The following is a 26,361-nucleotide window of genomic DNA, read 5'->3' on the forward strand; positions in this document are numbered from 1 at the left end:
AAAAGCTGTTAAAGATATTACATTGAAATTTGGCAGAAACACTCCCCCTGCCAAATGATACTGACTGAGTGAAGAGAATCAAAAACGATTAAAGGCCACGTGCACTTCTCTAAAGGTCTAACCTTAACAGAGTTTGCAATAACACTATGGTATTTAACTGCATTTGACAGATATCTTACCTCAATATGGATATGGCTGACCAAAGAGCAAATCATACAACAAATTTTGAAAATGGGCGTGACTTGCCCCTTTTTTGTTACTATTTCCAAAATACTTTAATGCCATAAGTCGAACAAAAATCTCCCAATCCGAACGAAATTTGGCATACTCGTCTTTTTCATAGCTACGCCTGTTTGCTCTGAAATTAACCTTAACGGGCAATAAGGCTTTTTAGTACAATGGAACTTGTGTTTCTAAACGGTTTTATTTAGCTTGACTTGACAGGATGGTTGTTAAAAGATTTTATTTAGCTTGACTTGACAGGCTGGCTGGTTGGCTGGCTGGATGGCTGGCTGGCACGAATTTTGTAATTGAAATTTAAGTAACTTCCCGATAAGCTAAAAGCTTGAAACTTGGAATATAGTTCAAAACCCTTTGACAATGCAATAATAAGAAAAAAACTCCGATAGGTGGCGCATGGATCGAAATATTCAAAAAAATCGTATTTGTGGCCCGATTTGGTTCATATTTGGATCACATAATACATACATGAATAGAAACCGACCTATGATGTCCGATTTGGCTCATATTTGGAACAAATATTACATACAGTCCGGTAGAAGTGACATCAAAATATTTTGGAGTTCGAGGAGGGACAAGCATACGTAGCGCATAGTCGAGTAAAGTTTTTATAAGGATTATGTTTTGAGGACTTAGATTATATCAAATTGTCAGGAAAGAGTCCGTGAAATAATGAGTCTCTAAATGAACTAAATATAATGAGAAATAATAGGCAATTAAATAAAGACTAAAAACTTGAAAATAAAATATTTAAAAAAAAATGTTTAGTTAAAAGGTTTTATTGAAAACAATACTTACATGAAGTAATAATAATACTAAAAGCTAGAAAATAATTAGGTAGGTCCTAGGTACTAGTTATCATACTCCTCATCAATCTAGGGCGATGATCAGACAATTAAATAAAAGCGTTGGATGCGTCAAATTTCTATTGATAGTCATATATAAGACCAACTGAACCTTAATCAGGTTATGCTACGCCTCACATTTTTAGAAATTCACGCTCCCAACGTTTCAACTGCACAGCTGGGTATGTAATGTTCGGTTTCACCCGAACTTAGCTTTTTAAAATGATATTTCCATATAAATTTCCAGATAATAGGAGCTAAATAAACCTATCTAATGTATTATGAAAAATAAATAAAATTATAAACCACACGATCAAACAGGTTCTACTTTACCAAAATAACAAAAACGTAATTAGTGCGAGTTTACCCAAATATTTGGCCAATTCTTTTTCAAAAGAAAATTTCCTAGTAATTGTTTGTTTATACCTACGTATATTTGCACAACTGAACTGTGTTTTTAATGAACACGTACAGAAAGGTAAATATACTCCACTTATTAAGTTCTCTCTGTTTCGAAATTAAACTTTATATAGCAGTCCATATAAGCGTAAAATTAGTAATACTAAATTTCAATACGCAGTATACTCCGATTCTACTGAAATATGTGTCTATGTATCACCTCTTAAAATGGTGCGTGTCCACACTTCATCGCAACTGATTCAGCTATATGTTATACACTATGGCCATCAGAGGGTTGTGTCTCCGCTTTTCGGTACACCCTGTGCTGTAGCTAGTTATTTAACCCCTGCCGCTAGATGGGTCTCCTAAGCATTATCTAAGCGTAACGCGTGTAAAAAAAACACGGCTAATATCTATGTTATATTATATACTGCCAGAAAACTAGATTTAGTAGCAGTGCACTAAATTTTAAGCTAAACACTACTCGAATTTAACATTGAAAGACTTTGTGTTAATTATAAAAATAAAAATATAGAAATTTGTCAAGTTAATACCAAGGTTCGGTAACTCAGGTTAGGTTGAACTGGCCGGTCCATGAGGACCTTGTACAAAGTTTGTTTTAACGACCTAACTGTAAAACCGTATCAAAAACCTCGACCTATGTTATAAAATAACTCCGTCCTCTTGACAAATACTAGAAGCTTTCTAGGACTTAAACCACTTGCTGCTTCTTGATCTAACAGCCGTATCACTCCTAATAGCTGGAGTCTGAGCCTGGCAAGCGCAGGCCACGAGCTCAAACCGTGCTCGATAGTTTCCTCGTCCAACCCGTACTTCCTATATCTACTATCACTGACCAAGCCTAATTTAAAGGAATGTGACACTAGAAGGCAGTGCCCAGTCAGAATACCCGTCACGAGTTTACAGTCCTCTCTTTTTAATGATAGAATCAACTTTGTTAGTCTAAGGTTGTGAGACCTACACATAATCTTCGACACTTGACAGCTCCGCGGTTGAACCCACGCCTTTCCTGCTTGGTCGATAATAAGCACTTCTCGCCTTCTTTTAATCTCTCCCAATCTAATTGGGACGTCTACGGAGCAAGCTTCAAAGGATGTGCGCTTTTTAGCTAGTTCATATGCTTTTTTCATTCCCATCTATTCCCATATGCCCTGGGACCCAATATAGATATATGCTTCTCCCTGTCCCGATTCTCTTCAGAGACTGCTTACACTCTAACACGCATTTAGATGAATGTCAATATAAAAGTTAACACGGTTGCAGTTTAAGCTATTCTCCCAGAGTGTTTCAATTGCTTTGGTTATGGCTAATATTTCCGCTTGGAAAACGATACAGTAATCTGGAAGCTTGTATGATCTATTTATTTCCTGATCAGCATACTATACCGCAGACCCTAGTCCTTCCACTACTTTGGAACCATTTGTGTACACATGTATCGCCTCGTTCGCCATTTGAGCAACCGGTAACTTGATATGTGGATGATTTTTTTAAGAGAAATAGAAACTTGGAAAACATTTGGAAGAAGAAAATTTTTTAAGTTTTTAACCTGTAAATAAAATGGAGTTGGAGATATCGTTTTCAAATTTGGAAGTCGAATGGTAACAGAAACTGCAACACCTTTGCGTTATATAACCAAATTATATTTATATTTTACCGCATTATTTATATGGTGTAGGTATGTAGAAAAATGTTAACATTTTTGAAAATGGTCGTGGCCCCGCCCTTTATTAGGGAAATTTTCTATGATCCACCATAAACCCCAATAAATTTTTGGTATAACGAATTTTGTATGCTTTTATTTAGTACACGGGCTTACCTAAACCAAATATATTGATTGGTATTAAAAATAGTCGAAATCAGATAATAATCGCGAAAACTTTTACGATATCGAAAATTTCGAAAAATGGATAAAAGTAATTGAGATGTTATCAAAAGGATATAAATTTATTTTCAGAAACCTACAGATTTTTTATAGGACTGTTACCATATTGTGACGAGCATGAGTGACACTAACGCCACGATTCTAGTGTGGTAACAATATTCTTCACCACGGTAACGAAATCATGTGGCAACTTTTACACCCTTTTAGTATTCTACCCGCGAAAGTAGCCGGATGATTTTTTACCTACAAAAGTAGGTGGTTACATTGAAATAACCACACAACAGCTGTTGTTTAGAAAAAGGCAAAACTGAAAAATAAAGAATTGTAAGCGCAAATAAGTAAAGATAATAGTAAAAAAATGTTGCCTCTTGCTATACATATTTGTTTACATTATGTACTTTCACAGAATAAATTACAATATACATATGTAGAAAATTATCATGCATAATATGCATATACACAACGTCCCGTTTATTCGTTAACCTCGTATCTACAAGTGAGACATTTTCGGTAAAGCGAACACGGCTGCCACACCATGTTTTCATTTGGGACCAAAATTCATCGAAAAAAAGGACCAAATTTTTGTTTTATTTTATTAGTACAAAATAAAAATTTTTGAATGTTTCCATATACAATTTTATTAAACATAGTGAAGACTTTCCTTTAATTCAAGCTGAACAAACAAATATATGTGCATGCAACCAAAAATGGTACTATATTTTGACATAGGATAAGTCTATGTCTTTCACCAACCAAACGTTGCGAACCTAGTTTTTGTCACAAAGCACTTGGTTCCAGCATTACGTTGTTCATTGCAGTGAAATAAAATGTATAATGCAGTTAAGTTTTAGTAAGAAAGGTGTTGCCGAACTATGTATGTGGAAAACTCAGTAGATCATAAATAAAACTCGGTAATTTTGTTAGTGCTATTTTTATAGATGCTTACTTTTTCCCTTAACGTTTAAACTTCATATCAGAGCCTAGATTCAGTAAGTGTGAGTCTCTTTTGCATTTGCTTCCTTCTGTCTTCGAGTTAAAATATTTCTTGTGCCAAGATACTTAGTTTTCAATTATCTTGCGTGGCTTAACACCACAATAGTCCTGGAATTCCTTAAACTCATTGAGCTGGATGAGGAAGATTTAAATATCAACGTGCCAAACGAGAAGTAATGCATAGAATTTCTTTGAATAAATTTTGAAAGTGTTAGGATCACGGCAGAGTGCTCGCTATAAGCTATGCTAGGCGAGAAGTAATTTTTATTTTCATATGTTTTACATAATGTTGTATAACGGATCAAAATATCTAGCCGTTATTAATATTATTAAAAACAATAGTTTTTTTTTTATTAGTCGGTTACTTCATCAACAATTAACGACAATGTGTTTGCCAACACTTTTCTTTTTAATGCCTGGCATAAATTATATCCTAGGTTAAATTTTATTGTTCTGGCACATTTTATTGACTGAGCAATTTTTTATGGGGAGAGTTCCATTGAAGTAAATTCAAAATTATATGATGGCTAACGAAAGTGTGGCGAATTTTTGGGCAGTATTGTGAATTTTTACCTGAGTGAAAAATAAAGAAAAGTACCAATCGTGGCTACTGCCTAAAACGGACCAAAATTGAAGATAAGGGACCAGCGGACCAAATGGGGTTGGAAGGGACCATTTTTGGTCCAAATAGACCAAAGTGGCAACCGTGGAAGCGAAGAAAACTACCCTTCAAATTTCTCCACAGACACTGGTAAGTTTATCGGTAATGACAGCGTTACCACTTTGACCAGAATCGCGGATAAAAGAACTGGTAACGATATTCGGTTACATAATGTTCTGGGTACTATTTTACCGGTAACGCTCAGAATCGGGGCGTAAGTGATACTCACATCATGGGTACTATTTTACCGGTAACGCTCAGAATCGGGGCGTAAGTGATACTCACATCCCCAGTCTGATGCTAAGTAAATGAAGTCACAACAACAATAAAGCAGACAGTTACTTGTATCTACATAAACGAATCAATCATTATGTCTACACATATGTAGGTTCACGCAGCTGAGAGCAACGCACAAGCACATGCAGATATCTTATCTGAAATGCTCCTAAAGTTATGCATTCTGATTTGGAAGTATCGCTCACACATACAAGCGCATGGGGTATGAGAGAAGCTATAAAAATTATACATCTGTAGTTGTAGCTGAGAAATGTATAACTAACTAAGTAAATTATGGAAGCGTCTAGAAGACGCCACGAGGAAATCAGCGGTAGAGGCGCTATGGGCAGTTTCAGTTAAGCACGCTATCTGTCGGGCAATAGTTTATTCTCATTTGAGCTATCAATCAGTTTGGTTATTAAGCCAGCTAGTTGCAAAGTATAAGTGTTATTGTGAAGTACTTTAATAAAGGCCATTTTTACATTATTCAATATTGCAGTTATTTATTCAACAATTTAGCGATACGAACGTTAGCAGAAGATTTCAAATAAGGGGAATTGCAGTAAATTCGTTACAATATTTTTATGGGAGTGTTATCTAAAAATTATCGATATGTTATCAAAAAGTTATGGACTCCTTACTGAATGCTTATCGATATATTTTAAAAAAAGGAAAAAAAATTCGGGGGCTTAAAGATTATTTATCGGAGAGTTAATATTTTTGTATCGGTATGGTATCGATTTCTTACCGAAAGGTATAGATTTGTTATAGGAGTGTTACCAATTTTAATAAACATAAACAAATTAAACTTCAATATAAAATCTATACCACAGGTGTAACCCATCGATAACAAGCCGATAAGAAACCAATACTAAGACGATGATAACAAATCGAAAACTCCATGGTAATAGCCTGCTATAAAAATACTATAATCTGATGATATCGGTTGTTACCGATAACAAGTCCGACACTTTTCTTTATGATACAGTTACCTTTAATTAGGATTAACGTCAATCCCTGGGCGAGCTCTAGTTAACTTCAAATTTTTAGTTTCCTAGCCATTCTCCTGTATTTTTACACATCTAACTTCGCTAGTAGTTGGTACTCACGTCTTCTTCTTCTGTCCCATTTGTCCCGAAAACAGCTTAATAGTTTACAAAATCAGGAAGCCGTTTAAAAAAATTATTAAGCTGTTTTTGAGATGATCCCTGAATAATCTGGAAATAATTCCGATATCCCCCGGGACATTTATATGGCTTAGTGGATAGATGCATCGGCGTTAACACCAGTGTGAAGTATGTATGGTGTAGATTGCGAACAGCTACCGAAAAGCCAGCTGATGAAGAAGTGAAATTCGGAAATATGTCCTAGTAACCATCGCCGTGTATATGTTTTGTAATTTTTCCCTAATATCAATGATTTCGAATACCTTAATATAAGGGATGTTTTTTACATCTTCTTTCTATAAATCTTATAAAATGAAGTCGCTAAATACCATGTATGCACATAACTTCAAACATAATGCTCCGATTTTAAAACGGGTTTTTGCATTTGAAAGCCTAGTACGTGAGATGGTACAGTTAATATGATTTGAAGGTATATATTATATTATATAGTAAAAAATCATAAAATGTTTGTTTACACAGCTATAACTCATAAACGGATGGACGGATTTAAAAAATTCTACTTTTCAGTAAAACTTTGAAATATTTACCTTCGATCTGCATCAAAAAAAAATACTTGATTCCTTTCTTATATCAGCCAAATTGTTTAAACAAAAGTAACATTTTCACAAAAAAGTGCGTATGTGTGGTTGTTCGCTGGGAATTGTGCGCGCTAATTGCTTTTGAGTGAGGCATGATGCGACCCATACATACGTACATATATAGCATTCGCTGCGTTACTTAACTTCGGGCGTAGGTTTATAGGTGTGTATGGAGTACATCACTACATTATATAAAACAAAGTCGCTTTTTCTGTCCCTATGTCCCTTTGAATGCTTAAACCTTTAAAATTACGCAACGGATTTTGATGCGCTTTTTTTAAATAGATAAAGAGTGATTGAAGAGGAAGGAACGGATGAACATATTTGGCTGAATATTGGTGCAGGGGTAGCTTAGAACCAGGAGACAGACATAGGATAATTTTTATCCCATTCTGGATAGGGTCTTGAGATCAAAACGTGGACCTGGGTAATCCTGGGACATGTTTGTACAATATAGGTATAAAATGTAAGCTGTTTATGAGTACTTTGATACGGGTTATTTTTCGTACCTGCGGGTAACTAGGGTCTCGAGATATAAGCGAAAACGTGGACGCGGGTACCCCTAGAATGTGTTTATAGAATATGGATAACGAATGAAAGCTGTTGATGAGTGCTTTAGTACCGGGTAAGTTTCATACCTATTTGTGACGAGGGTCTCGAGATATATGCAAAAACGTGGATCAGGGTAACACTAGGATGTGTGTTTACATTATGGGTATCAAATTGAAGCTGTGAATGTGTGCTTTAGTAAAGGGTAGTTTTCATACCTATTGGCGACTATGGTCTCGATATATAGGCCAAACGTGGACCCGGATACCCCTAGAATGTGTGTGTTATATGGATACCAAATGAAAGCTGTTGCTGAGAGCTTTAAAGCAATTTCCATTGTTATATTCGATTTGGTCGCATCAACCTGGCAAAACTGATAAACACGCATGCGAAGCCGAAATAAAGACATGAGTTAATAATACCCACATAACTATTTACATACGTCCTATTCGATTTGCCTGGTAATAAGAGATGAAGAAGAATGGGAAAGAGAAGAGAAAAGATTGAAGGAGACTGAGAAAGAGATAGAGTGAGACGAAGATAGAGATAGATGAAGCGGAAAGACGGAGGGAGGAGTGAATAAAAGGATTAAGAAAAAGTGAGGGGGGTGGGGCAGAGTTGGACGGAATTGGAATCGCTGATACTCATTCATTTTTCTCAACAAGCGTTTCCGTGAATTTGCAAAAAAAAAAATGTTTTTCGTGTCTTATTCCAGTTTTTCAGCGAAATCTCCGAGGAAGTCAGCGTTATGTAGCAATGATGTGCAGAAAGGTGCAGACCTCCTCTTTGCAGCAATATGCCGTTACTAATAATCTAGTGATTATTACTTTCAAGCAGCCGTTCAAGGTTAAAAAAAATTTCTTTTTTTGATCGTTTTTGGAAATGAATGAATTGAAATTTGAAGTTATGACGCATAATGTAATTGTAAGCAATTCGAGGAGGACATTTTCACACTGTTTTGCTATTAAAAGTTTGTGTTACATTCTGTCTTCTTGAAGTTGCATCAATAGTCGCCCATCATGACCTGAGCCCAGAAACCTTCATACCGCTTTTCGATAGTTCCAATGCCCTGGTAAATTCTTTCGCCTTGTTCGCCGCTCTCAGCTACCATATTCGGTGGTAAAAAGGCCAAATGACTATTGAGCAGGTGCATTTTCAGAGACATTTTGTAAAATATTAAAAATGTTTTTTTTAATAAATATTTTAATCCATGCAAGGTCAATCGGTTTCTCCATTCGCACAGCTTTCCGAAAGGTAAACTGTCCAACAAAAGCACGAAACTAATGCCGATTATCTAACAGGGCAGGGAAATATATGTATCAGAGGTTCAATGTCGCTCAAGCAGTAACGCATTTTACCGACTGGAGATATTTCTGTTCCCCGTAAAACGTTTATTTTGATTCAGCATATGAATCAAAATACAATAGACCTTTTTGTGTTTTTTACGATTTTGGTAACATTCCGTTGATATGGATTAAACCACAGCAATGCTTTATAATTTATTTCTGTGTAGGTGTAAAAAAAGAAAACCTTAACGTTACAAATTCAACATTTTTCGTCCGATTATTAGCTTGACTTGTTTGTTATAAAATTATTTAGAACTAAAAATTGCATGTATCGGACAGCAAACTTTTTTATCAATAATAAAACGTCGATAAATTTCAATAATTTAAATAGAGCTCAAAAAATTTAAAATTTTTAACTTTGAACGGACTCTGTGGAATTAATAGTCACAAGATTCCCAATAACGGCACAATGCTGTAAAGAGGAGGTCTGAATTTTTCTAATACATCATTGCTTCATAACATCAACTTCCCAGGAGATTTCGTTGAAAAACTGCTGAAATCGCGGAAACGCTTCTTGAGAAAAATAAATGAAACTGAAAATTTGTAAACTAGTGTTATTCAATTTATGGTCCACAAATCTATAATTTTGTAAATTCTTTTTATACCCAGCTATATTGTATAATAACTTTGATTGGATAACGGTTGGTTGTATAGATATAAAGGAATCGAGATAGATATAGACTTCCATATATCAAAATCATCAGGATCGAAAAAAAATTTGATTCAGCCATGTCCGTTCGTCCGTCCGTCCGTCTGCCCATTAACACGATAACTTGAGTAAATATTGAGATATCTTCACCAAATTTGGTACACGAGCTTATCTGGTTCCAGAATAGATTGGTATTGAAAATGAGCGAAATCGGATGATAACCACGCCCACTTTTTATATATATAACATTTTGGAAAACACAAAAAACCTGATTATTTAGTAAATAATACACCTGGAATGTTGAAATTTGACGTGTGGACTGATATTGTTGAGACTCCTGATAAAAATTTTAAAAATGTTTTTTAAATGGGTGTGGCACCGCCCACTTGTGATAAAATCAATTTTACAAATATTAATCAAAAACCAAAAATCGTTAAATCTATCGTAACAAAATTCGGGAGATAGTTTGCCTATACTATAAGGAATGCTTTAAAGAAAAATTAACGAAATCGGTTAAGCACCACGCCCACTTTTATATAAAAGATTTTTAAAAGGGTCGTGGACGAATAAAATAAGCTATATCTTAGCGAAAAATAGCTTTATGTCAATGGTATTTAATTTTCCAAGTGGATTTATAACAGTAAATGGGGAAAAACTTCAAATTTTAAAAAATGGGCGTGGCACCGGCCCTTTTATGACAAGCAATTTTCTATGTTTCGGGAGCCATAACTCGAAGAAAAATTAGCGGATCGTAATAAAGTTGGGTACACAAATTTTGTATCAATAGAATTTTACTTTCTAAATTGAGTTATAACATTAAATTGGAAAACTAAAATTATTGAAAATGGGTGTGGCACCATCCCTTTTTTGTCTGAGCAATTTTCAATGTTACGGGAGCCATAACTCGACGAAAATTTTGGTGCACATGTATACCTTTTAACAGGAAATATTTTCAGTAAAAATGGACTAAATCGGTTAAATCGCCTTCTTTTATATACAAGATTTTGTAAAAGAGCGTAGATGCAGGTAGTAAGCTATTTCTAATAAAATTTGGAAAATTTCGTTAATAACCCTGCCCTTTTGTTTGTAATAACACTTTTTAGTACAATGGAACTTGTTTGTTTATGTTTGTTGTTCTGTTATGTATTTATTTTAAAATACACACTAGGAAAATCCCTATATCTGAAGGAAAACTGCATTATTACCCGGTCAAGGTCATTGGCGTTACCCTCTGTATCATTTTTGTTCCTTTTAAACTAAAATTAGTTCAGAATAGAACCATATAAATATGTATTATCGCACAGCCTTGTAACACTACTAAGCACACAAATCAGACAACAACAGCATTTAAAGTGTACAGCTGGGTATGTAATGTTCGGTTTCACCCGAACTTACACTTCCTTACTTGTTATGTGTAACTTTTAGTTGTAGGAGCTGATTGATGTGCTATCTAAAAGACATAGTATTACTAGACAAAAAAGTTGAAATAAATAAATATGAAAAAGTCCATATAACAAAAATTAAAAATGTAAGTCGCGATAACCTCCGAAGAGATCTAAGGCCGAGCTTCCTAGATGTTTTGTGCCGACTCCAAACGGCATCTGCAAGGCAGATGACTTTTCACTGAGAGCTTTTCATGGCAGAAATACAACCGGAGCGCTTGCCAAACACTGCCGAGGGGCGACCCCGCTTAGAAAAATTGTCTTCTAATTGAAAAACCTTATTTCTAAAATTTTGATGTTGCTTTGCCCGGGGTGCGAACCCAGGGCATACGGTGAGGTATATCATATATGAAATAATTAAGATACTAGCCGAACCCGTGCGCACCTTGCGCAACAAATATAAATGTCTAATATCAAATATCAACAGAAATCAGCTGTTCTGCCAATCAATCATCTATCAATAAAAACAATGGCGCTTGCACTGCCATCTGGCGAATGTTAGCAACTGCCGATAATGCAGTGTTAGTTCTAATCAAATATTCACAATAGCGCCATAGTACAAATAGATATTTCTTTGTGTGCTCACAATCTTTTATTCTTAACAAATTATTTTAATAAAATATAGCTAAACAAAAGCACTACGACCAATAATGCCCAAAGCTCGCTAATAGCACGAATCTCTATCTTTACCACCAAAGCTTTATATATAGATTTGGAGCGAAAAAGGGACCTGCACATAAAAACAGCAATTTGAAATAATATATAAGATTTTTTTAAATTTGCTAAATTTATCAAAACGCTCACTGTGCATAGCTGAATATACAAATTATATATAAGGGTGAGAGAAATATTGACTGCAAGAAACAGCCATAAGTAAACATTAAGAGCAACATAAACAAGCCCCCAATGTAAATAAATACCCATAAAAAAGCATGCGTGTGCTGCCAGTTTATAATAACCATTCAACCATATGGTTGAATAAATGAATTTAATAATCATGGTTCTTGAATCAGTAAGCATTCAACACCAACATCGATCAGTCAACAGCAGTTGGGAGATGCATACAAGCCGTATGGCGTATGGTGAGTTTTCGAAAATTGAGATCACTGAAATTTTACATCCACCCGCCTTTGCATATGTAGTTCGTATGATTGGTCACAGTTTAATTTTTATAGTACTTCAGCATTTTCTCACTAAAGAATTGATATCAAAAATGAGTAGCACAATAACTCTCGCAGTTTAGTCATACTCTTCGCCAAAAGTATTTTGCTCACACTTTGGATATGATCATGGTGAGACGATAAACTGGAAATCAACATAGTTCTTCTCAGACAAAAGAAGATAACGCGAAACGGACGGAAGTATGATAAATTTGAGTATAAAAATGGAAATGTCAAAATTATTTATGTAGAATGCCAAAATAATACTTAATATACCAAAATAAAGAAGAAAATAACAAAATAAAATTTTAATCATAATAATCTCAAGACAATGGCTGAAATAAATTCAAATTGTTCCAGAAAAATATTCGATAAAGATAAATGTGAGAAAACGAAACGTTTTATATTGGTTGGTGTGTTGGTAGTGCTTGGTATTGTGGGATGGCATATCTACGGTGAGTGGAGCAGCAAATTTTGAAAACTAATCAAAAGATATATAAAATACCTATTTTGGTTTTATTTAATTAATTTCGCAGAATATTTCTATGCTACTAAGGATGGTGATAGTGAAACTTTTGTTGAACATGAAATTATTGATCTCACGACACGCCTATTCGTTGATGAAGTGCGTCAAAATAGTTATCAATTTGAGGCGAATTTTCAAGGCAAAACAAAATCATTTACGCGCGATGATCGTGCCGCACAGCCGTAAGTACATATGCATCAAGTGGTTGAACTGATCGAGTGGACTGTCTGTTGTAAAGGGTTTTACAAATGGGGGAGATTGAATTTTGACAGCTTAAATATGAAACTCTTCAAAAAAGCTGAAGTCAACCGATTAGAGGAGGTTTGGAATGCCTACAGCTCTAGCTTTAACAATTAATAAGGCTGCATCGGCACTGCAAAAAAAATCATGGGATCAGTACTGTGAAAAGTTCAAGTCAACAAATGAGATATCAAGAGATCGCAAAATACTTTTTGGTTCATATTTTGCTCCAAGTAGCATAAAGATGTACTTCAATTTGTTTTGAGTTTCCAATAAGGTGGATGGTTAATGCATATTTGAACGATTTTACGTCATTCATTATAGGAGTTGGTTTGGCAACTAACCGATTTTTGGTGTGTCATCTGCAGTGTCCGTTTTCCGTCCGGTGCAAAATTTTACAAAGAATGGCGGCGCACCCTTCCGATATACATGATGGCTCATGGACTGTTTCTAACCAAGAATCAGTATGCTAGAGATCACGCTTGTTCCCCGCGGCGGGATCAGATTGGGTCATATCGATCCTATTTCAAGCCGCTGGTGACAAATCGAATTTCATACAAGATTTGTATTAACCAGAAGCCTGAAGAAGTTAAGAGACAGTTGGCAGTTCCAATGAAGGCAAACTTCAACGAAGCCAAATACTATAGGCTAATAAGCGTTTCTTCCTTTACCTAAAAACATTGGAGAAACTTATTATCTGCATAGAAGGGACAACGTTGAACTCCGCCGTATGGACGCAGATCAATACTTATATAGGTAATCCGAATCGGTTAAAAGCAATGGCTACTGGTAGTTCACGAAGTACTCGAAACTCTCAGTGCAAAAGGGATCAGGGTATTCGCATACATCGACGACTTAGTGATAGTGACCCAGACTCAAATTCCCTCCAATGACCAGGCCTCGTTAACGTGTTCTATACAGCGTACATTCATCCATGTAAAAGTGTTTCACTCCACTCTCCCGAGAAGTTTCATTTGCTCACAAGAGAATATGAAAGTGTTGAAGCTAGCAAATGGTATATTTACCTGCTCACAGAAAACTACCGGGACTAGCATAAATGTGAAGCTATATTTGGCAATTTTCCACAATGCCATCCCTCACATAACGAAGCTTTATAACAGTCCATGCCTCAACCATCTTATCTAAATTGTATATCTGAATATATAGCATTGCATTCTTAAAGCTTTTAGCAATGAAAGCCATGTCAAGTGGGTTCTACTAAGCTAGCTCCACAAAAGTTCCGCAGCTTTTCCCGATCGTCTCCCTACAGTGGTATAAGGCGACCTAAGCCTTCTTATTTCTATCTTATACAGCAATGTTGGCCGATCCCGTGATTTTTTCGGAACAATATTTTCTGTGATTGTGACCTCTCAGTCACATCGGCTTTTAACCGTGACTGTGACTGAAAAAAAAAAAAACAAATTCCACGCCAACAGGAATCAGGTTTGGTGATCTTATACGACGGCATGACACTGCTAATACGCGCCCAAAAATACCAAGAGAGGTGTCAAAAGACGCGTATTGACCTCGGCAACAATAATCCGAAGGCGGAAGATAAACATTTTAGCTCGCTGAAAAAATATTAACGAAAAACCGAAACCGGTTTGGAGACCAAGACTATGTATATCCGCGCAAAACACTTATGTTCACAATTTTTTTTGTAGATATCATATAGAATTACCTCAGTTTTATATTTTTCCCAGCGGATTGTGTTGCGAATAATAAACTCTGCGTAATTTTTTGGGACATCTACTGTTATTCAGTCGCAGCCTAAATAACTTGCTCATTGTATTGGTTCATAGCATAGAAGCGATTTGTTCCTGTGATGAGAGCTACATATGTTTGATTCTGTGATTGGTAACGGGAAATAAATGCTGTCACAGGCAAACAGTGAAGAATATTCCTTGTAAGCAGGTGTACTGTGATATTTCAGTAGCTGTGACAAAATCACAGATACACGGATATTTGCCAACTCTATTATACAGCGTTTTGTTCACTATGCGATTGTAACCCGATGAGAAACTACCAGTGCAGCTCCCTAAAAGAAAGTCTGCCTGAAAGCGGGTACCTCGCAAAAAGAACTAGTCCGCATGACTCTATTCACCAAAAAACTATGTCTAATTAGAAGCCAAAAACTTGAAGGAAACTCTGCGGCCACGATTTAGTACTTGTACTCTATGCATTATCTTCCTTTCTACAGCCTGTTGAAAATCGACGATGTGCTCTTTTTAGCCAATTCCTCATCCACCATAACTTTGTTACGCCGTCTCTTTGACAATTATGTGCTTGATGTGCACGCAATCGAGGAGACTACCGATTCAGAGTTGCAGGAAGAAATGGAGTTTCTTAATGCAGTACTCAAAACATCGATTATGAAGCATACAATGAAATTTTTACAACAAAAAGGTAAGTTAAGGTACATATCACATTTTGATGGATCGGTTTTATGGTTGGTTTTTTTTTTTTTTGTAATTTCACTCTTAGGTCTCGTCACGTCTGATCATAAAGCTCAAGTACAATTGCTGAAGGATATTTGGTTTACGCAGTATTCACGTTTTAAGGGGCGTATGGGCAGCTCGGCCTTCGAACATGTTTTTCTTGCCGAATTACGTGAAGGGACAGTTTTGGGTTTACACAATTGGATTTACTTTCATGAGCAAGAAACTCAAGGCTTTTTAGACTATAAAGGCTACATTGATAAATTACAATTGGATAAGGTGTGTATTGAATTGGGCCAGTTTGTATGGCAGGCATTATTGCTGGGAAACATAATAAAATAAATTTAGTTCATCGGGGGTAAGAAGCTGACAACTTAGCAAAACGTTGGCTCATAATTATGAAGAGTTTCTTGCATCAAAGCACTTTATTGGTAAAACTTTAGCCTCATTTCCATTACAAGAAAGGATTGATTTTTATTGTTCTATTTTTTCACGATTGAATTCAAAAATTTTATTTTGTGGAGGGGATATGTTTTTATATCATGAAATGTGAGCTGATAGCCATAGCAGCTAATTGCTGTCTAAACTGCTAGTCTTAAAATTTATTTTAAGCCTAAATATATAATAATAATAATAATAATATATCATGAAATGACTATCGTCTAAAAAAATTAGAATTTTTTCCAAAAACCAAATTAAAAGTTAAAAAATGTGTTTAAAGTTTTTCGCAAATAGAATTCAGTTCTTGTCCTAAAAAATAAGCCGACTTTAAACTAATCATATTTAACCTAAAAATTGCTCACATTTTAACTTTTCATTTAACTTTGCTTTATTGTTTAAAAGTAAGGGTTTAGCTTAGACATATATTTTTGAACTAAAGTCCATAGGTCAATTCCACCTTTAATTCTGATTTAAAAAATGTAAATCAAATTTTAATTTCAACTTAAAAATTTAAGTCAAATTTTCATTTTTGCAGAAAAATATGAGTAAAAATTTTCTATTGATTTTTTAATTAAAGTCTAAGCTTAGTTCTATAAATATGAAAGAAAAGTTAATTCTTACTAATAATCTTGATTTTAAAATTTAATCTAACTTTTTTTTTCAAATTTAAAAATTTACTTTTTATTTAAAAAATCAAATCGCATATTAATTTTAGTTTGAGAATATAATTAATGAACTAAAAAAGAAGCCTAATTTTATGTTTTAATTTTGGCTTCAAAGTTTAAGTCAACGTTTCGTCTTAAAATTTGAAAACCAATATTTATTTTGACTAAAATACTAGAACCAAGTTTTGATTTACCCTTTAATTTTCTTAATAAATAAAATCCAACTTATAAACTTTTGTAATATAAAATAAATAAGTCAAATTTAAAATAAAATAAAACTGACAAATTAGAGAAGCCAAACTTGGATTTTTAGATTTTACCTTAAAAATTAAAGTTAAATTTTAATTTTTAAATTTCACTTTAATAACTAAATTTAAGTTTTTTTTTTCACTTCAAAACATAAGTCAAATTTTAATTTTGTTTTGTGGCCTTGAAAATTAAAAGACCATACCTTTCATATTTAGCTTTGAACTAAAGTTTAAGTCAATTTTTAGCTTTTATTTTGACTTTGACTTAAAATTTAAGGTTGAATGCAAATTTCGAATTAATAATAAAGCTCAATTTAAATTTTTTATTGTCTTGAACATCTTGGCTTACAAATTAGGCGTTAAGTTTAAACTTTGTTTTATCTTCCTTCAAAGTGATTATAAGAAAAAATTTTACTTATTTTCAGATCAAACACAAGAGTAGGATTTTTTTTTACGAAAATTAAAACTTGACTTCTAATATTTTAGTGAAAATTAAAAGTTGACTTCAAAGTCAAAATTAAAAGTAAAAAAAATACTTAGTTTAAGCTAAAAGATATAAGCTTGAAGTTATATCTTTTGCTTAAACTAAGTATTTTTTTTACTTTTAATTTTGACTTTGAAGTCAACTTTTAATTTTCACTAAAATATTAGAAGTCAAGTTTTAATTTTCGTAAAAAAAAATCCTACTCTTGTGTTTGATCTGAAAATAAGTTAAATTTTTCCTTATAATCATGACCCTAATATTAAAGTTAAGGTTTTGTTTTGACTCAAAAATAGAACTCAAGTTTTATTTTGGTCTAAAAAAATTTAAGTAATTTTCCACATTTAGTTTGGAACTATTATTCAACTTTGAACTTAAGAACCATTTGAAATAAAATTTCAACTTTGAGTTGAAAATGAAAATTGAATGCAGACCTGTTAAATAATGATTACTAATGGTAATGATTAGCCGTTCCATTGATTATTTTCTTTAAACGCAATTTAATGATTACTTGTCATCATTTTCTATTTTTAATGATTACTTTTCAATTGATTAAAAAAATAATCGAAAAAAATTATGATTTTTTACGATTATTGAAAAAAAAATCAAAAATAATCAAGAGTAATCAAAAATCAATCATAATTAAAAATTTAACAGGTCTGGTTGAAATAAAAATTCTCGTTTGTTGCATGCACGGAATAATTTCTACATACAAGTACATTTTTGGATGAAATATTAAATCGTAACCGCTTATCGAGGCAAATATATAAATGCACCATATAGGATAAGTATATACACGTGCATAATTTGCTACACTCATTATCAAAAATAATAACGTTATGGTTCATCCTTAAGTAAAGCCAATTTTGTTTTGTATACAAAAGCAATATATCCACTATTTTGGATTACGTTATGGCTATGGACTGATTGTTTTGTACATACCAGAACATTGGAGGATGTACCGGTATATCGTGAGAGCTTATGCTCATACAATAGGTATGAGTAATACTACTCAGGTTGATAGATTCACTTCCAACTGGAGCGATCCTCTAAGTTGTCATTCATCATCATGATTAGCTGTCTAACCGAAGGTTGTTATGTCCCAGATAAATTTATTAACAGATGTCCATGTACATTAGATTAAAGTGTCTTTTTATTTCTTTTTGAGATTCCCGGGCCCCTCCAAAGCCCGGGCTAAATGACACCCTCACCCCCCCCCCCCCCCCCCACTCCTCAAATAGCATTAAACTTTAAACAAGTTTTATTAATGAATGGTATAACGGAAATTATGCAAACTAACGGGTATGAACCGTTACAGGAAAGTTCGAATTTTTCTTTCAACAAAGCAGAAAAATAATTAAAAATAATCAAAAAAAATCAAAAAAAAAATCAAAAAAAATCAAAAAAAATCAAAAATAATCAAAAGTAATCAAAAGGGGCCTTTTTTGATTACTTTTGATTATTTTTGATTTTTTTGATTTTTTTTCAATAATCGGAAAAAATCATGATTTTTTTTGATTATTTTTTTTAATTAATTGAAAAGTAATCATTAAAAATAGCAAACAATTGCAAGTAATCATTAAATGGCGTTTAAAGAAAATAATCAATGGAACGGCTAATGATTACCATTAGTAATCATTATTTAACAGGTCTGCTTTCAACAAAGCGGAAAAAAAATCAAAAAAATAAATAAAAAAACAATAAAAAATAATCGAAAAAATCAAAAATAATCAAATGTAATCATTTTGATTACTTTTGATTATTTTAGATTTTTTTTTTTTTTGATTTTTTCAATAATCGGAAAAAATCATGATTTTTTTTTTTGATTTTTTTCTAATGGTAATCAATTAGTAATTGCTTTTTTCGGAAAACAACTGAAATAATCATTAGCCATTAAAATAGGCATCTAATTAATTGATTACTAATGCTAATTCAAATTTAACAGGTCTGATTGAATGTAAATTTACAAAATAACGTTCATATTTTAATCTTAAAAAAAAAAAAAAAATTTTAATCTTAGTTTATTATTTTATGTAATTAAAGTCGGCTTTAAACTTTAATTTGAACTTAAAACCAAAATAAATTAATATCTTAAAGCAAAAAATTTAAATTGAATTTTCACTTCAAAAATAAAAGTCAAATTTTAGTTCTCAATTTTCATGTTAAGAATTCATGTCAAATTTTCATTTTCACTTAAAATATAGAAGTAAAATGTTAATTTTGCTTTGTGGTATTAAAAAATAAAGTTCAACCAGATAAAGGTTTGAATTAAAAAACAAGTCAAATCTTTTTTTTTAATAAAAACGTTAACAACGGTACACGAGGAGCCTAAACTATGTTTTAATTTCTATTTTGCAGGCCAAAATAAGCTCAGCAATAAAATTTTATGAAAATTCAGAAGCGCTTTTTGAGAAAATTCGTTTTAGTGCTTTTACATAGTTTGTTTACCGCAATTTGTAGGTCTAGTCGAGTACATGAACCCTACGTACTTAGAATTTCCAATATACCCTCGAACTCTGGATTTGGGGCCAAAGCCCCCGTTTCATATGTTGATTCATATATTGGCTTATAACCTTATTTCTCTTTAGTCTTCGAACCAACAATGAATAATTTGTAAATTTATATGTAGAGTATATTTTCACTGTCAAACAATGCAATTAATGATACATGATGTTGCACTAACTAAAGTGCAGTTCTCTCGAAGAGCGGTTGGGGAATTTTCGTAAAATTTTATTTCTGAGCTTATTTTAACTCACAAAATAGGAATCTGGAAAAAAATGTCAGGGGGTGTGATATTGAATTAAAAAATCATAGTTCAGACATCCCGTGTGTGGTCATATTTCAAATTAAACATTGAAGTGAAATTTTAGTGCCAATTTAAATAAGCCTTAAACTTTTAATCTTGGTTTGATTTTTTCAAATAATAAAAGCCACTTTAATTTTGAACTAAAAAATTAATTAACTTTAATTTGGACGTTACAAATTAAACTAAATTCGGCTCTCAAATCAGAAAACCAATTTTAATTTTACCTAATTGCTTTTAATTTTTAAAAATAAATAAAATTTTAATTCTGTTTAGAACTGCTCTTTTATGAATTTATGGACCTTCTTGTTTGGAAAAGTCTTTAATTTTTCCGTAAATGCGCTTACACATTAAATTGATTTATATCATTTATTTTTAACACCTTATACAAATTTCCATCGTCAACAGAATAAATATGTGCTGGCTACACGTTTCTCATTTCATAATCATGATAAACCCTACAACACATTGTTCATTGGCACATCGCCCGAATTTGAACTAAGCGTTTACACTGTCTGCTTCCTATTGCACGTCGACGAGCCATGTCCGGTGCGGATGGGCCATGCGAAATTTAATATAAATACACAAGTTTGGAATTGGCGCGGCAGGAAAATTTTGGCATCTTCATATCCGTCCTGGGAAAATTGAATTTGAACAAAATGTAAAAGGAGCGAAAGGTCTTTAGCCCACAAGCGAACTTGGTACCTATAATATTATTTATTAATTTATTGCTAGTTTATAAATATTTCTATTTTTTTGTTTAAATAAAAATATATTTATCTTAATATATAAAAAACACGTGTCACACAATTAAGGCCAATGGACTCCTAAACTACTGAACCGATTTTGAATTTGTTTTGCACCCCCTGTGTAGTTTGATCTAACTTGAAATATAGGATAGGTGACTGGGTGACTAAGGTCTCGAGATATAGGCCAAAACATGGACCCGGGTACCTCTAGAGTGTGTTTATAGAATATGGATATCAAATGAAAGCTGTTGATGAGTGCTTTAGTAGAGGGAAATTTTCATACCCCTGGGTGACTCGGGTCTTGAGATATAGGCCAAAACGTGGTCCTGCGTACCCCTAGAATGTGTGCATAGAATATGGATATCAAATGAAAGCTGTGGATGAGTGCTTTAGCAGAGGGTAATTTCCATACCCCTGGGTGACTAGGGTCTCAAGATATAGGCCAAAACGTGGACCCGGGTACCCCTAGAATGTGTTTATAGAATGTGGATATCAAATGAAAGCTGTTGATGAGTGCTTTATTAGAGAGTCATTTTCATACCCCTGGGTGACTAGGGTCTCGAGATATAGGCCAAAACGTGGACCCGTGTACCCTAGAATGTGTTTATAGAATATTGATATCAAATGAAAGCTGTTGATGAGTTCTTTAGTAGAGGGTAATTTTCATACCCCTGGGTGACTAGGGTTCCGAGATATAGGCCAAAACGTGGACCCGGGTACCCCTAGAATGTGTTTAGAGAATGTGGGTATCAAATGAAAGCTGTTGATGGGTGCTTTATTAGAGGGTAATTTTCATACCCCTGGGTGACTAGGGTCTCGAGATATAGGCCAAAACGTGGACCCGTGTACCCCTAGAATGTGTTTATATAATATTGATATCAAATGAAAGCTGTTGATGAGTTCTTTAGTAGAGAGTAATTTTCATACCCCTGGGTGACTAGGTTCCCGAGATATAGGCCAAAACGTGGACCCGGGTACCCCTAGAATGTGTTTATAGAATGTTGATATCAAATGAAGGCTGTGAATGAGTGCTTTAGCAGAGGGTAATTTTCATACCCCTTGGTGACTGGGGTCTCGAGATATAGGCCAAAACGTGGACCCGGGTACCCCTAGAATGTGTTTAGAGAATGTGGATATCAACTGAAAGCTGTGAATGAGTGCTTTAGCAGAGGGTAATTTTCATACCCCTGGGTGACTAGGGTCCCGAGATATAGGCCAAAACGTGGACCCGGGTACCCCTAGAATGTGTTTAGAGAATGTGGATATCAAATGAAAGCTGTGAATGAGTGCTTTAGCAGAGTGTAATTTTCATACCCCTTGGTGACTGGGGTCTCGAGATATAGGCCAAAACGTGGACCCGGGTACCCCTAGAATGTGTTTATAGAATGTGGATATCAAATGAAGGCTGTGAATGAGTGCTTTAGCAGAGGGTAATTTTCATACCCCTGGGTGACTAGGGTCAAGAGATATAGGCCAAAACGTGGACCCGGGTACCCCTAGAATGTGTTTATATAATATGGATATCAAATGAAAGGTGTTGATGAGTGCTTTAGTACAGAGTAATATATTATCCAGAGACGGACTGTGACTGGGATTAGGACTAGGACTGGGACTGAGACTCGGATTGGGACTGGGACAGGGACTGGAATAAAATACATACCACCTTCTGGGACAGGCAATAATGGATGCAGACAAATGAGAAGAAATTGAGAGAAGAGAAAAGAGAAAAGAGAGAAGGAGAAGGAGGTTGAGAAAGAGATAAAATGAGACGAAGATGGAGATAGATGAAGCGAAAAAGACGGAGGGAGGAGTGAATAAAAGGATTAGGAATAAGTGAAGCGAGGGGGGAGGGCAGAGGCAGACGGAAAAAGCTTATTAAAATGTATGCAGGTTAGCCAAATTTAGGGCAGGACAACGTCTGCCGGGTCTTCTAGTAAATAAATATAATAATCGACCTATTTTAATAGAAAGTCGTAACTTAAAAGTTTTGTTAAAAAAGACGTGTCTCAGATATTTTGTTAATAATAGTTAATAAAGTCGTATCTAGGGACACTCAATAAAACGTTGTAATTGAAATTAAAACAAGTAAGGACGGGACTGTCTTCGGCTGTGCCGAAGACTTCATACCTTTCGTGAATGGGGCTGAACAATAATCTTATCCCGTTCGTAATCTCCAAATAATCGGATGTATAAGATAAGATATATATAGAGAACAGATGTACATACCTAAACGATTTTTAAGATAAATATAAAATAAAAAATGGCAAAAAACCCATATATCTGAACGATCGGTTGTATGGGATATATGTTATATATAGCTCCGATCGAAATGATTTTTTCATGAAATCTTCTATGATTGGAAATTAAGGGAGAAATTACCAAAAATCTTTCTATCTGAACGATCGGTTGTACGGGATATAACTATATATAGCTCCGATCAAAGTGATTTTTTTATGATATCTTCTATGATATATTAGAATATATATCACCGAGTTCAACGTTTATACTTTCTAAAATGCGGCAGGAATGGCCAAAATCGTCTTATCTGAACGATCGTTTGTATGGGAGATATATGTTATAGTGGTCCGATCCTACCGGATCCGACAAATGTCTTATATAATATTAAAATACATCCTTGTGCCAAATTTCATTGAGATATCTCAAAATTTGAGGGACTAGTTTGCGTTCAAATAGACATACGGACGGACAGATGGATGGACGGACGGACAGACGGACATCGCTATATCAACTCAGTTCGTCACCCTGCTCAATTCGGTATACTTAATGGTGAGTCTATCTTCTATATTTCTCAACGTTACAAACATCGGACCAAAGTTAATATACTGTAACGAATTTACTGCAAATCCTCTTATTTGCAACCTCTTGCTAAGTTCGAATCACTAAACTGTTGAATAAATAACTTCAATATTGAATAATGCAATAAAGGTCTTTATTAGACTACTTGAAAATAACACTTATAATTCGCAACTGATAGCTTGCTTAAACGAAACTGATTTTCAAAATAATACTGCTATTGCTCGCTAGATAGTATCTTAAATCCAACTGATTCTCGCGCCTCTACTGTTGCTGCCTTTTATAGTGTTTGGTTTCCTCGTTGACATTTCTAGACGGTACTGTTCTAGAATCTACTAGTTGGTTATCTGCTATAATTATAACTACAGATGTACGTGAATAGCTCTCATATGCGCGTGTATTTGTTAGCGATACTTCCACAATTATAATTGCATATCTCAGATAAGATATCTGCGTGTGTTTGTGCGTTGCTTATCCGCTGCGTGTACGTACATATGTGTAGAAATAATGATTGAATTATTGACGTGCATACAGTCACTGATTAGCATCGGCTTAGAGATGGCAGTACCCCTTAGTGTTGCTAATATTCGTAACAATACCATTTCATGTTCATGAAAGGTATAAAAATGTTGACAGAAGAGATATGAACCATGGTTTAATTATATGGTTGGCTCATCTCATTAGCTGATTTTATTTATTTCATTGCATGGTCGATGAGATTGTAAAAAGGAGATGGCAAACTCAAAGTGAAACCAACACATTGGCAACATTTTCTTACACATACAAAAACTGCTAAGTTTAATGTTTCATTCCATACCATTCGCACCAACACCAATACACAGTTTTTGACAATTTGAACAGACATAATTTGTTATTGTACAGATGAGCCAACCATATAATTGAACCATGGATATGAACTAAATTCCATTTAAATACTTTTTCAATTTTTGAACGACACAATGCCAAACTAAATTATGGAAGACGCATGAATGCACATATATTCTGGTTTACCAATTTATGTCTTTTGCGAGTTCAGAATAGGTAATAAATTAAGATAAACTCGAACAAAAAAATTATTTTTTCAGTTACAATTTTTTCTTGAGATACGACTTTATTAACGGCTTCGCTCAGATATGGCATTATTAACAAGTTAGGACCTTTATATTGGAATAGGTCGATATGTAGTTATTGCGGTCAAATTTGAACAAAGGTCATTGATTAACATCTGCGGTATGGGCCCTTGGTACAGATCAGATCGAAAACATTTTACTGACAAAAACTCTGCTGCCTGCAATCGCCGATTTCATATTCTGCAAAGTAACGCGAAAAGCAATTGTGTGTATGCTGCTATGCATGAACTTGAGTTGCTTGCAAAGCTTATACAGCTTTGCCAAATGACGATGAGCAACACCATCAGTTTCGTGAGAATTGGGAAGGATTCCACAGAGCAATTCATCACATACAATGGAAGACCTTCGCACCTACGTCGTTTCTTTTTTCGACTTATTTATTTTTTCAAAGTGGTCGACTCTTTTCCATCTTGAAATACCATAAAGCTCCAATAAATCACGCACGCGTTGTTGCGCGTCATTATTTTTCGAGGTGGTGCCACAATCGTGGCAACGCTCCACTTATATTTCCGGGTTCGTTGGAAACCTAGTATCTTCGCAAAAGATTCCTCTCAATAAACAGGTAAGGTAGCTGAGTTAAGTAATCCACATCTGTCTCATTCGTTAGTAACTTCTCGACCGCAATCTTCCCTTGAGGAACTGCTCGCGCTGTCTTCGTTCGGCAAAGGCATTTATGTGTCATCGCTTTCACAAGGTAAAGATCCGATTCCATTTTTGAACTTCGTGGAGTACAACATCTCGAACACTGTGGTTGAATGACGTGATTAATATGTTTGAGACAGCCAAGTAGCTTGGTGTAATTTTTTAATGTTAAAATCTGGTACAACACATGACCAAACTTGGCGCCGCAGCGATAAACCTCAATCCGTTCTTCTTCATGTTGCGGAAGAAAGGCTCTTCGAATCTTTTGTAGAATTTTATTGATGTTGATCGTATTTTTCCAGATATTAATCCATGACGCTTCCGAAATTAGCACCCTTAGGAAGAGATTTGATGGGACCACGCGCTCCTGTGGAACTTGAGGTCACCAGGGCCTTGACTGCTATCTAACTAGGATTCGCAACGGGTAGGTGATGTGTACATATAGGTTGAAGAAACTTTAAGTTTAGCTTGACACCCCTTGAGAGAATAACCCCTAAATCCCATTTCAATTCACCTCTTCAAGTCCACCTCACCAATCCAAGTTTTTGTCGAAGATTAATGTTGTATTGAAAAAATTCGCCTTGGTCCAGATTGCGGAGAGTAGCTCGTTTACGTCATGAATGACAGTACTATGTGGCGACGTTTTTTCCCACCGTTAAAACTTCCTTTCAATTGGCTTCAAAGCAAAATCTTTAAACGTTTACCATGGTCGTCAACAAAAAAAAATGGAGAGGCTTGTTCTGATGTTCATAAAAACTACAGCCCCTAGACCCTGCGTACAACGCATAGTAAGGATTAGAATATTATTACGTAATTACATAGTGTGCTGACTTATGACAGACGCCCGCTTGCAGGCGCACCTCATGGAGAGCAGACGCTGTAAACAACGATGAACCCTTAGCACGAATTGACACCTTGGAGGTTCTCTAACTTTAGGTCGTTACCCTAGGTGTCGT

The 26,361-nt window shown here is 34.5% G+C and overlaps 1 protein-coding gene across 3 annotated transcripts; it reads left to right on the plus strand.

The window, feature by feature from the left end:
* The first annotated feature begins 11,998 nt into the window (after nt 1-11,998).
* On the plus strand, nt 11,999-20,851 carry EndoU (Endoribonuclease U-specific). Of its 3 annotated transcripts, none has more exons than XM_067779770.1 (6): nt 11,999-12,150; nt 12,244-12,683; nt 12,765-12,936; nt 15,195-15,400; nt 15,479-15,711; nt 20,479-20,851. In XM_067779770.1, exons 2-6 carry the CDS (start codon nt 12,560-12,562, stop codon nt 20,716-20,718), a joined length of 975 nt encoding a protein of 324 aa, XP_067635871.1. In that variant the 5' UTR covers nt 11,999-12,150; nt 12,244-12,559; the 3' UTR covers nt 20,719-20,851. The 3 variants fall into 3 exon arrangements, with proteins under 3 accessions (XP_067635871.1, XP_067635878.1, XP_067635863.1); XM_067779777.1 differs by having other exon boundaries at nt 12,077-12,143; XM_067779762.1 differs by lacking the exon at nt 11,999-12,150 and having other exon boundaries at nt 12,161-12,683.
* The last annotated feature ends 5,510 nt before the right edge of the window (nt 20,852-26,361 follow it).

Source organism: Eurosta solidaginis, chromosome 1 (genome assembly GCF_040869045.1).
Source record: "Eurosta solidaginis isolate ZX-2024a chromosome 1, ASM4086904v1, whole genome shotgun sequence".
Lineage (NCBI taxonomy): Eukaryota > Metazoa > Arthropoda > Insecta > Diptera > Tephritidae > Eurosta > Eurosta solidaginis.

Excerpts from the sequence above, each read along its gene's own strand:
- EndoU (XM_067779770.1), top strand. The coding sequence starts at position 12,560 with ATGGCTGAAATAAATTCAAATTGTTCCAGAAAAATATTCGATAAAGAT. Across the intron at positions 12,684-12,764 it reads TGTGGGATGGCATATCTACG|AATATTTCTATGCTACTAAG; the intron begins GTGAGTGGAGCA and ends TTAATTTCGCAG. Across the intron at positions 12,937-15,194 it reads GATGATCGTGCCGCACAGCC|CCTGTTGAAAATCGACGATG; the intron begins GTAAGTACATAT and ends TCCTTTCTACAG.